The 12,340-nt window shown below is 39.4% G+C and overlaps 1 protein-coding gene across 10 annotated transcripts in view; it reads left to right on the top strand.

Annotated features, from left to right (window-relative positions):
* rptor (regulatory associated protein of MTOR, complex 1) overlaps positions 1-12,340 on the top strand; it is a 95,720-nt gene that overhangs the window by 14,608 nt on the left and 68,772 nt on the right. For all 10 annotated transcript variants that reach the window (XM_053638977.1, XM_053638979.1, XM_053638978.1 and 7 more), the window contains exon 4: positions 232-314. In XM_053638977.1, coding sequence (XP_053494952.1) covers positions 232-314 — 83 coding nt within the window. The remainder of the gene's footprint in view (positions 1-231; positions 315-12,340) is intronic.

The following is a 12,340-nucleotide window of genomic DNA, read 5'->3' on the forward strand; positions in this document are numbered from 1 at the left end:
GCGGTTGAGGGTTAAAGACCTTGGTCAAGGGTCCAGCAATGGCAGCTTGGGAGAGCTGGGATTTGAACTCACGACCGTACGATCAGTAATCCAACGTCTTAACCACCGAGTTACCACTGTCCCCTATTCGTAATGTATTTCATAATGTGATTGATGCTGATGGATTTTTCTGTATAATGTGCATGTATTTATAATGTGTATAATGTGCATATATTTTTGTGTCATGTCCAGATCCTCTCTCGATGAGTCCACAGAAGGCTCTGGAGACGATCGGGGCCAACCTGCAGAAACAGTATGAGAACTGGCAACCCAGGGTGAGTCCTGCTGGTGTTAAAAGCTCAATATTAAAATAATGTCTATATATGTCAAAATGAAACATATTGAATTGAAATAAATACTAAAATCCTTGTGGGGGAAATGATTAAAATGAATAAATAATAATAAAGGATAAGTAAATAAGTATAAATATATATACAATACAAAACGTATTAAAATGTGAATCCAGGCTGAGCTTTTTTTAACTTGTACATTTTAAATAAATAATTCCAATAATAACTTTTATTTTCGAATTAAATAAAAGGTAAAAAAAAAAGATGATTTAAAATAAATAAGCAGCCAGATTACAGCAGTGCTCTTCATGACGCACTTAAAATATATTCAGTGATTGATGAACGTTTCACTTTATTGCACAGTTAAGTGCAAAAGTTTGTGCACCCATTTAGTGTGTTTGGTTTCACAGATGTTCCATCACATTTATTTAACAAGTCAGAGCCCTCTGTCCTGAAGACTTTCCGTGGTGGAAAACTTCAATTTGACCCGAACCGGGTTTTACTGGATCGGGCCCGATTCAAGTTGAATTAGTGCTGAATTGCTGAACCCAATTGCATCAGCGCTGAACGGAATCTCATTGTTATTGAACCGATCTCATTGTTGCTGAAATGAATTGCACACTTATTGAACCGAATCGTGGCAGAGTCATTCTGAAACGAGTCATTTTGGCACTGAACTGAATCGTATCGATGCTGAATCAGGTTCTTACCAAATTATATTGCGTCTGAAACGAATTGTAGCGGCACTGAAACGAATCATAGTAGCAGCAATGAACGGATTGTATCAGCGCTGAATCAAATTGTATTTTTGCTGAACCAAATCACAGCAGCACTGATCTGAATCTTATTGCTGCTGAACTGAATCATATATGTGCTGAACTGAATCATATATGTGCTGAACTGAATCATATCTGTGCTGAAGTGAATCATATCTGTCCTGAACTGAATCATATCCGCGCTGGATATATAAATTCAGGATGTAGATTTTATATGTAGATTATAGATATATATATTTTATATCTACATCTATATCCTTAATTTAAATATTTCTGTAAAGCCACTTTGGGACAATGTCCATTGTTAAAAGCGCTATACAAATAAAACTGAATCGAACTGAATTTCATTTAACTGAATCATATTGTTGCTGTTGTACTGCATCTGAGCTGCTACACACACACACACACCCCTGCAATCTCATGAGACAGGCTTGTTTTGCTAAACTCATTGTACATCGACATTCTCTCTCTCTCTCTCTCTCTCTCTCTCTCTCTCTCTCCACCTCTCCACTTTTTCCCTCATTACCTTCTTGTGTACCAGCTGCTTGTCTGACATTTTCACTATTTTTTTTCTTTTGATTGTATTTTGCTCCAGCGTTTGATCCTCCTGCACGTGCAGCGCATTTTTTCACAAAACATGCGCTTTTTTCTTTGTTGGGAATAAGTGAGAAGCTGACATTATACTGATGATGTTTATTTAGTTTTTTTTTCACCCAGCATGAATGCAATGAGTTTGTAATTTAATAAATTCCAAATTTATATTTATATTTGTAAATCTGCAGCTGTCATCGTTATAGATGTTGTGAGCCAGGTGGGTGCGTGAAGTTATGAGGGGGCGAGGCTTAAACTATAAATGTTTTTGTAAAACTGTTCATCCGAACATCCAAGAATGTGCACGTAAAGTACGAAGTGTGTGATAATCTGTAAAAAGCTTTTATGAGAACTGCACACTGTTGAAAGTTCGTTAATTCTCTCTCTGGGGGAAGGTTTAAAGGTTTTCTGTAGAACTCTACAAAAGAGTGTTACCCAACCTGAAAGGGTTCCAAATAGAACCCTTTTAGAAAGCGAAGAACCCTTTATTATCCAATGACCGAAACTGAAGGACCCTTGAAGATCCCATGGATCCCTTGAAGACTGCCAGGTACCAGGATAATTAACCTCCTGACTGGTTCTACATATTCATAAGAATTGGGTAATTAAGGATTATGACATTCCAGAAAGGGTTCTGTAAGGGCTCATTAGAGAATTAAGGTTCTTTAAGGGTTATTTAAGGGTTTTATTGTAAAATTAAGGGTTTTAGCTTCAAAAAAGGGTTCTTCAAGGGTTCAATGGATAATTAAATGCCATTAGCTTCCAAAAATATTCTAACGGGTTGATTGGATAATTAAGGGGTGTTCTTTTGAAGGGTTCTGTCTTGTAGGCGTGTCTCAGTATTGTGGGTGTGTCTTTGTTTTGTGGGCCTGACTCAGTCTGGTGGCCGTGTCTGTGTCTTGCAGGCATGTCTCTTGTTATGGGCGGAGCTCAGTGTTGTGGGCGTGTCTATCTATTGTGTGTGTGTCTCTGTCTTGTGTGCATTTCTCTGTCTTGCGGGCATGTCACTTGTTGTTGGCGTGTCGCTTCTTGTGGGCATGTCTCTGTCTTGTGGGGGTGTCTCAGTGTTGCGGGTGTATCTCTGTGTTGCAGGCGTGTCTCTTCTTGCAGGTATGTCTCAGTGTTGTGGGCGTGTCTCTTTGTTGTAGGGGTGTGTTGATGTTATGGGCGTGTGTCTGTCTTGTGGGCATGTCTCTTCCTGTGGATGTGTCTCTGTTGTGGCTAGAGTCCAGGTTTTTGAGGTGAGAATAAAAGCAGTAGTAGCTCTGCATGTAACTGTTTCACTGTTTATAAACAGGAACAGAACAATACACTGTTTCTTTATTATAAGGTTCTTCTCTCAGAAAACATTTGTGTAGAAAAACCGCGGCACTGAATGTTGAGGTAATAATGGCGTTAAATACGGGACATTGTTTTGGCTCTTGGTGGACAGTTTGCTACAAATCGCAGTAATAAATAGTTTAAAATCTCATCCAGCTTTCAGGAAAAAAACAACAGATTTACCGTGAATTATTTATCAGACGCTTTTAAAGTGACTTACAGCTGAGACGCAAATCAAACCCAGACACACAGATGAACAGACGAGGGTTTAACACTGTCTGAAGATGCTGGGATTTAAACTCACAACGTTCCGGTTCAGTAGTGCAGACTGCGGAAAATTGTAAAAAATCCACTGGAGAAAAAAGTGATGCAGATATTGTTATTATTATTATTATTATTATTATTATTATTATTAAATAAACAGAGTGAACATTTTGTCGTTCTTAGCTTGGGTTATTGTCAGGAATAAAAAGGACACTGCGGCAGTTTTCATGGGTGCGCACACACATACACAGACACACACACACACACACACAGATGCAGCAGGTGGGAACTGGTGCACTTTTCAGAAACACATTAGGCCGTTAAAAGCCCCTTGGCCCGAATCGTTTCTTTTTTTTTCTTCTTCACTGGTGGAATAGTTTATATGAATTATTAATAATCTCAGTTGTGCTGTTATATTTCACTGATCAGAGCTCAGAGTTTAATCCCTCGCTTCAGCACTTGAGGGGGGGGGGGGTTGAGGGGGGGGGGGGTTGGGGTAGGAGATTGTGGAAGATAGAATGATTAGAATGAGAGAGAATCAAGGAGAATAAGAAAAAAATAAGAGGGGAAAAGAAAGGAAGAATAAGAGGAGAGCGAAGCAAAAGAGATAGAAAGAGAAATAACAGAATGATAGTGAATGAAAGAGAGGAAGATCGAGCAAGAGAGAAACAAAATGGAGAATGAGAGGGACAGGAGAGAGAGAAACTGAAGGACAGAAGGAGAGTGAAAGGAGGAACGAAGGAGAGGGCTGGAGAAAAAGTGACAGAGGAAGGATAGTGAACGAGGGAAAGGAAGCCTTGAAAGAAGGAGCATAAGAGCTGGAGTGAAGAAGAAGGAGAAAAAGATGTGTGGAGAAAAAGAAAGATGAGAAAGAACTTGAGAGAGAAAATAAGACCTAGAGAAAGAATGAGCAAGACAAGGTAGAGAGACTAAAAGAGAGATGAAAGGAGAGAGCAAAAGGAGGTCTGAAAAAAGGGAGGAAGAGTGATGGAGGAAGGATAAAGAATAAGGGAGAGGAATATCATAAGAGGAAAGGAAATGGAGAAAGAAATAAAGGAAAAGAGAGAAAAAGCATGAAGGAGAGGGAGACATGGAGAAAAATGAGAGGAGAGAAAAACTGAACGAGTGTGGGAGGAGCAAGAGAACAGAGGGAATGAAAGAAAGTACACTGACTGAGGTAGAGGGAGAGAGAATGAGAAAGATGAATGAGGTGATGGAGTGAATAAGGAGAAGAGAGAGAGCAAAGAGACGGAGGACAGTGAATTAGGGAGAGCGACCGAATGAATGGTTTTATAGAACAAATAGAAGAATCAAAATACTGTAATAAATAAATAAAATAATAAAAGTAAAACAATTAAATGAAAGTCCATGAATGAATAAAATAAATAACGGGAAGTAAAAGTAAATACATTTTGAATAAGAATAAAATGAAAACAAAAATACATACCTATAAAAAAAAAAAATCGCCAAAATAATAAATATATAAATGAATAGAAATTAAAGAAAATTTCTAAGCAGAAAAGAATGAATGAAAAAATTCTAAATATAACAAACATATGCACTTAAAAAAAATAAAACAACCAATAAGGCCTTACGATTATAGATTCAGAGGAAATATCTGAGAGTTTTGATGCTGGAGTTTCTGGCTTCCAGAATGATTTATTTATATACTGTATTAACAAAAAGTCTGCTTGTGATCAAATTTTGCGTTTTTAACGGTGTGAATTTTTCTTTTTTAATTTAACATTTGCACGGGAAAACTGTGAAAAAATGAAAAATAGACAGAAAACAGAAAGCTGTTATTGGGACATTTTACAGGAACTGACTACAGCTTTAGCCTTGTGAAAGCTGTGCTGATTAGCAAAACAGACACACAAGCACACACACACACTCATGTCCCTATTGACTCGTAGCCCTCGTTGTAAATTTAATGCACCCGTTTGAGGACCTCACTAATTGTAACAGATCGATGATGATTATATCCTCACGTGTTTTAACTCTCTCTCTGTCTCGCTCGCGCTCTCGTTCTCATGCCCTCATTCACTACTTCCAGTTAACTCGCTGATACACACCACAGAAAACACCCATCCGTCAATCCCCTAGGACTCTGCTGATTGGTCGGTTCCGCTCAGCGCTGGATGTGCACCTCTCCCTCCCATTGATTTCCGTTCAGAAACCTTTTATCGCTCGACTGCGCCCGATTATCACGTGCACTGACTTTCCGTTTGCATGTGAGCTTGTTAGAGCGCGATCCATCACTAATGGCTCGGCCCTGCGAGTGTTCTTAATCAGACTCGGGACAGGAAATCGACAGATCAGACCGAGAATCAAACTGTGACTGTGTTCTTTTCTTTTCCGTCTTTAACGATTATATCACTAGTTTTAACAAGAGGGTGCGTTTCTTCTTTTTTCTTTTCAGCGGAAGAGAAATGTTATGTTCTCTAATTCACTCATCAACGATTGGACGTGACCAAATTATGATTTTCGCAGAAATTAAGGCAAAATCAACAAACTTCGCAGTATTCGGAGGGAAATTGGGACACAACATGGCAGACAAATCCTGATGCTCTGACACAATGTCATATCGGGATCAATTCAAACACTATGGTAAAAATTTTAGGCAAGTCATGTCACCACGAGTAAACTGATGATTTTACAGAATATGAGGCGGTTTAGGAGGGAAAAAACAAATCTGAAGCGGTTGTAGAGGCAAGGTGTGATGTAGGATGTAGGATGGAGGGAAAGTTCAGGAGGATGTGAGAGGAAGCAGGACAAGAAGATCGAATAAGTAGGATGGTGGAAGCTTTTCATTTCCTGCTTTATCTGCTGCGGGGAAGGGGTGAGATACATGCTGCTGTCTTTCCTGAGCCGGGTGCCAGAAAATCAGCCCACACACACACACACGTATGCACACACATGCCGCAGTACTGTTTAAGACATTTAGCAAACAAATATGAATAAGTGGATCATTTGGATTAAGCAGGTTTGCGTTAATTGGATTGAGGATGGATAAAGTGGAGGATAACGGATCGGCGTCTTTTCTCTAAACGCAGCAGGCGATCCGGAGTCTCGCCGTCGAGCACAAAACGCACCGTCTCTAATGATCGATTCGTCATATTTTGGTCCAAGCCTCTAAAAGAAACAAATTTTTTTAACCCATTCATTATCCTGCTGTTCTTTTAAACAGTGAATAGATGAGTACAAGATGATGACATCATCATTACAAGAAACACACTCTCTATAAAAAGATCTAGTAACATCAGGTGATTAAATTCTTGATTCTGATTGGTCAGTTTCATATGAATGCGCTCATTCTAATACTTTTCATTTCTATCGTTCACGTAAACAGATGAAAAAAATCGCTGACGTCGCAAGTTTGGCAAGCAAAACGAGACGTTTATTTGTTTAGATTTATGGAAGGCGTTTCCGGTGTCAGAGGTAAAGCTGTAACTGTTTCTGAACACACCGAGGTGTTTGTACACTTCGGTGTCTCGGTAACATCGCGACAAGCCACGTTGAATTTTTTTTTATGTCTTATTAACTTCACGAAATGGAAATAAAAAAGAGGCTGGTGAGGGAGTGAGGGTTTATAGCTGCTATAACGTAAAGTGAGAATCAGTTAAATGGATAAGTATTCAAATGAAATGAATGTTTGTAATCGTTGGCAAATTGCTGTGGAGTGGTGTAAAAAAAAAAGACGAGGAGTTATAGTTTCTCTGTTTCATCACGGCACCGTGCCTTTGATTATTTTCCAATAACAGCGCCACACACACTGTTTTCCCCCTTACATATCATTTTTATAATCCTTTCGCTATTAAAATAACTATGATTTCCTCTTCGTGTTCAGGACCTTGTGTTGTTTTGGGGGGTTTTTTGGTGTAAATTTTGAAAGAATATTGCACGCATCCTTCATAGAGAGGAAAACTTGTGATGCCGTAAATCCTTGTACGCTGTACGGCTTCCACATTAACTTCCTAATTTGATATCGAAGCACTTTAGACTCTTCATGTCCTCGCTCTTCTCTTATTGACTGCGGTGCAGAGAATTTAAATTTTTGTTTAAAAAAACACAAACCAGAGTACTGATTTGGATTGAAATCCTGCAAGCTGACGTGCACAGAGAGCGAAATCTCTGACTGGTTTAATTCTTTGGCGAGTTCCTCCATGAGCAGCTTCAGGAGATTCTGTGAGGGTTTTTTCTTCTTTTTTGCACCAGGAGCAGGATGATTAAATGGAAAAGGACATGATGAGGATTTATTTCAAAGGAAGGAACCAGCATGGGATGAGGCCCAGCGTGAGCTGGGGAACATTTTAATATCCTGTTGCTTTCTCCATGACTTTATTATTTTTGGCCTGTTGGGTTTTTTTTGTGTGTTAAACGCAGTGAAAAATGTAATTGCTGAGCAGTAATTCAGAACAGTGCTGCCTTAAACCGTGAAGTAACTTTAACCGTCTCTTCTGTTCATCACGTAGCAAAGAACTGCAACTAGGAACTGATGAAGAAAAAAAGAAGTCGACGGTTACACCAGTTAAGATTAAATTACAGAGTTAAGAGATGATTACAATTCACGCCGTCACAAGAACCGTTTTTAACGTAACTTAACCCCGAAATTAGGCGTGGCTTCCTCAGTAAAATAAGAAAAAAAATACATTCATGCATTTTCTGGAAAAATTCAATTTGAGCTTCATACTGCCTGTGTATGTTTTTAACCAATCAGATCAGAGGAGCACACTGTGTGTGTTTTTAACCAATCAGATCAGATGATCACACTGTGTGTGTTTTTAACCAATCAAATGCACTAAGAAGTGTTCAGGAACAAGTTTCTCTCTCTCACTCTCTCTCTCTCTCTCTCTCTCTCTCTCTCTCTCTCTCTCACTCACTCTCATATAAAAATTTTAATCAAGTCCTTTTATGCAAGTCATTATTCACCGCCATGTACATGTTCCTCTTCAAGAAAAAAAAAGTGTGTACTGGAGGTTTGCCTGTTTAAACAGAGCTGTAGGCGTCTTTTATGTGCACTCTTTTTCTAGGGCACTAGCTTCAGAACAAAATGTTGTTTTTTTCTAATTAAAAAAAAAATTGCACCAACAATCAGAACATTAAAACCAGTGTAGGTTTCTCCGACCAATCAGAAGTCAGAGACTCTGATCTCTGCATGCATTTTCTGAGTGCGCACACACACACACACACACACACACACACACACACACACAAAAAGGTCACTCAGAAGTGATGATAGAGGGAAATTTCCCTGATAATTAAGGATTATGAAGAGAACAGGAGGGAATTTCTAATAATCTCTATCTTTCTTTCATCTCTCTCTCTCTCTTATGCTCTCTCTCACACCCTCTCTCTCTCTTCTCTCTCTCTTCTCTCTCTCTCTCTCTCTCTCTCTCTCTCTCATATAGTACTATGGACTCCATTAAGGCTGAGTAATTATTTGGTGCATTGAGCTCAGGATAAAGTTTTAGACAGACAGAGAGATGGAGGATGTTGGGCTCACTGTGGAGATGATAGAAAGAGCGAGAGAGGGATAAGGAGAGGGATAGAGGGATGATTAATAACTGATGACATTCTAAGCTGATCGTAAAATCTTTATTCTTTGCTGTGGTAGTAAAGATGACGCACATCTGACGGGTTTGATGTTCGAAACACTGGGAAGATGAAATGGTACATAGAGGTCATAATAGAACGGAGTGATGAATAGATTGGGGGATGGGTGGAGAAGCGAATAGATGGAGGTGCAGTGTGATTGATAGAGGGATGGGCCAGTGATGACTAGAGGGACGGACTGATGCACTGAGGGAATTACGAATGGAGGGATGTACAAACAAAGTGTTCACAATCACTTTAAGAGGAACGGATGGACAGAGGGTTGGATGGAAGAATAGATGAAGCGATGAAGGGATAGATGGATAGAGCAGGGCACGGATTAAGTGATTGACTGATTAGACTGAAATAGACGTAGAGATGGATGGACAGATGGACGCGAGGATGGGATGGATGTAGACTGAGAGCCATAGCATGATTAAGGGATGGAGCAAGGAGGGATGGATAGACAGAGGGACGGATGCTGTTGGTTCTAATAAATAAATAAATAATAGCACTAACAATCAGAACATCAAAACCAGTGTGGGTTTCTCCGACCAATCAGAAGTCAGAGTCTCTGATCTCTGCATACGTTTTCTGAGTGTGCGCGTATACACACACACACACACGCACACACAAAAAGGTCACTCAGAAGTGATGATAGAGGGAAAATTAAGGATTATGAAGAGAACAGGAGGGAATTTCTAGTAAGCTCTATCTTTCTTTCATCTCTCTCTCTTACTCTCTTATGCGCTCTCTCACACACATTCACACTCTCATATTGTCCTATGGACTCCATTAACTCTGAGTAAGTAGATTGGATGGATTAAGGTATAAACAAGGGATGGATTGATGAAGAAATAGGCTAGAGCTGCCACAACTAATCGATAAAATCAATAATAATCGATTATGAAAATCATTGTCAATGAATCTTTTCATCGATTAGTTGGTCTGCGCGCAGCACTGGGTACATTTACTCGCTACATTACTAATTGTTCCGAAAATACGCATCAGAGAGTAAATACTTGCGTTGTGTCCCAAATGACATACTATATACTTACATTGCACTATGTTCTCTAACATCTAGTGTATGAATTTTAGAAGGTTGGTATTGTCTCAAATGGAACAAAGCGTTTTTTTTTTACTAACTGGAGGTATAAGTCGCTTCCTCGGCGATGGCACATGATGTCATACGCATGTAATGCGACGCTGCTAGCTTTAGCAGATACCCAGAGTCAATGAAAATACATTTCTTTAGTTTACTGTTTGTCAGCGTTACCTTTTATGCCCAACATGACCTCAGTCACCATCAGATGGAGGCGTAATCATCAAGTGACAGCGGGAAAAAGTGTGTGGTCGAAGTCCTCTAAGGCAGGGGTGCATTTTATATTAAATGTAGTATAGAAGACTGTAACCTGTAAACTTTACACAGCGGAGCTTGTGTAGCATGGCAGCACAACAGTGATGCACAAACACAAACTTCTGTTTATATCCAAAATGCTCCAATGTGTGCAAGGGGTTGGGAAAACTGGTGCAAATTGCTTAAGAGGTTCAGTTTAAATCAAGTTTATTGTGATCATATGCTGTATTTGTGTGCTTGCAGTGTCAATTCTGTTGTTTATTATAACGGCTGCGATCTGTAAGTGATCTATTAGCAACGAGGCCGCGTTACTCCTCACTAGCAGTGTAGACGCAGTGATAAACAGTGTAGCACAAGAAAGATCTGTAATGTCAAATTAAAACACTATGATCAAAGTAAACACAAGTAAAATAATATGTCTAAAGGCAGTGAGTAACAGAAACCACAAGGTGCAGTGAAAGTGAAATTTTATTATTAATTTAGGACTGTAGTTTAATTATAAGTGCTTTTTTTGTGCTTCCATATAATAAATAAAAATCTGTTTATTTGTGTATCTTTGTATGCGTGTGTGTGTGTATAATTGGACAAACAGTTATGTTAATGTAAAGTTTTAGTCTGAAGTTTAGATTAGTAACACTCAGTGTGTGGATTTTATTTTAAATAAACGGAAAATGGTACTGCAAGTTTGTCTTCTGCTCTCCATCCGATTATTCGAAGGAATAATCGGCCGATTAATCGATTATGAAAATAATCATTTGTTGCAGCCCTAAAATAGACAGAGGTGGATGGACGGATGAAGGGATGGATGAATGAACAGTTGACTGGGATGACGGTAGATTAAGAGGAATGGAAGCATTGTGGAATGGAGCAATGAATAGATAAATGAACTGTTGGACAGATGGATGGATGAGTGGATGAAAAATGATGCAGAATTGGTGAGGATAGATAAATAGACAGATAGATAAATAGAGCAGTACATGGAATGAGGGATGAACAGATGGATGGATGAATAGATGGGAAAGGACTGGACAGACGGCTGTACATACACCAATAACGTTGGATGAAAGGATGAGCTGTGGAATGGATGGAGAAAGATGAAGGGGGGATGGATGGATGAACAAGGAGTTGGTTATGGACAGATTTAGGGTTTGATGAATGGATTAAGAGATAGAGGGATGTGTCCATTGAAGCATCACTAAATCTAGTCCTAGAACAATGAGGGGATTTAGGGATAGCCTATCAGATAGGTAGACGGACGGACAGATGGAGGTGTACAGTTTATTTGAAGAACAGAAGACACCAATGAAAGCGGATTGTACCATTTCCCTCTGCAGTTTTTTTTACATCACATGCCATTGTGCTTCAAGTTGCACTGTTGTAAGTGACAGACGATGATGTCATTGTTTGTTTGTGTGTGTGTGTGTGAGGATGTGATGTGTGTGTGAGGATGAGAACGTGGTGCTTGTGTGTGTGTGAGATTGGTGGGTCTGACAGGTGTTGATTGGCAGCAGTGCGGTTTTTCCATCATCACCTCGGTGTCGAGAACAGGACCACGGCATGCGGTGTCGGAGTGGAGGCTGTTTATTTGGTGTACTGAGAATTTCAAAAATGAAAGATACCATCCTTCGTTAGCGTAGCGTGCTCAGTCAGCACCAGGGTTGTCACGGTTTCACATTTAGTTGCGGTGTTTGATCTGACATTAGCTCACCGACAGGATTTTCATGATTAGCCAATTAGTGTAAACGTTCCTATGAATGATTTACATGGTACAAGATTTTATAGAAATGTCATTCTCAAAAAGCTCTATTGGGATGGGGTTTGTTTCGCATGTGGATGTGAGGTAATGGTATTATTATCAGATTATCTCTGGGATTGTAGTCCTGTCTGATTGCGTCATTTTTACGTCGTATTTTACGGTCTATACAGTGAGCAAGAGAAATAACTCCAGGTCATATACAGTATATCCCGTCTGAATTGACATGTCGGTAAAGTTTGTGTTATATCCTGTTAGATGCTTTTTCTTCTGTACGAAGACGCTCCAGGAAGTGCTAGCCCTTTTCTCTTTTCTCTCCTCTACCAACCAACCCAAAAGTTTAAAATGCAGAACAATG

Source organism: Ictalurus furcatus, chromosome 12, assembly GCF_023375685.1.
Source record: "Ictalurus furcatus strain D&B chromosome 12, Billie_1.0, whole genome shotgun sequence".
NCBI classification, from domain to species: Eukaryota; Metazoa; Chordata; class Actinopteri; order Siluriformes; family Ictaluridae; genus Ictalurus; species Ictalurus furcatus.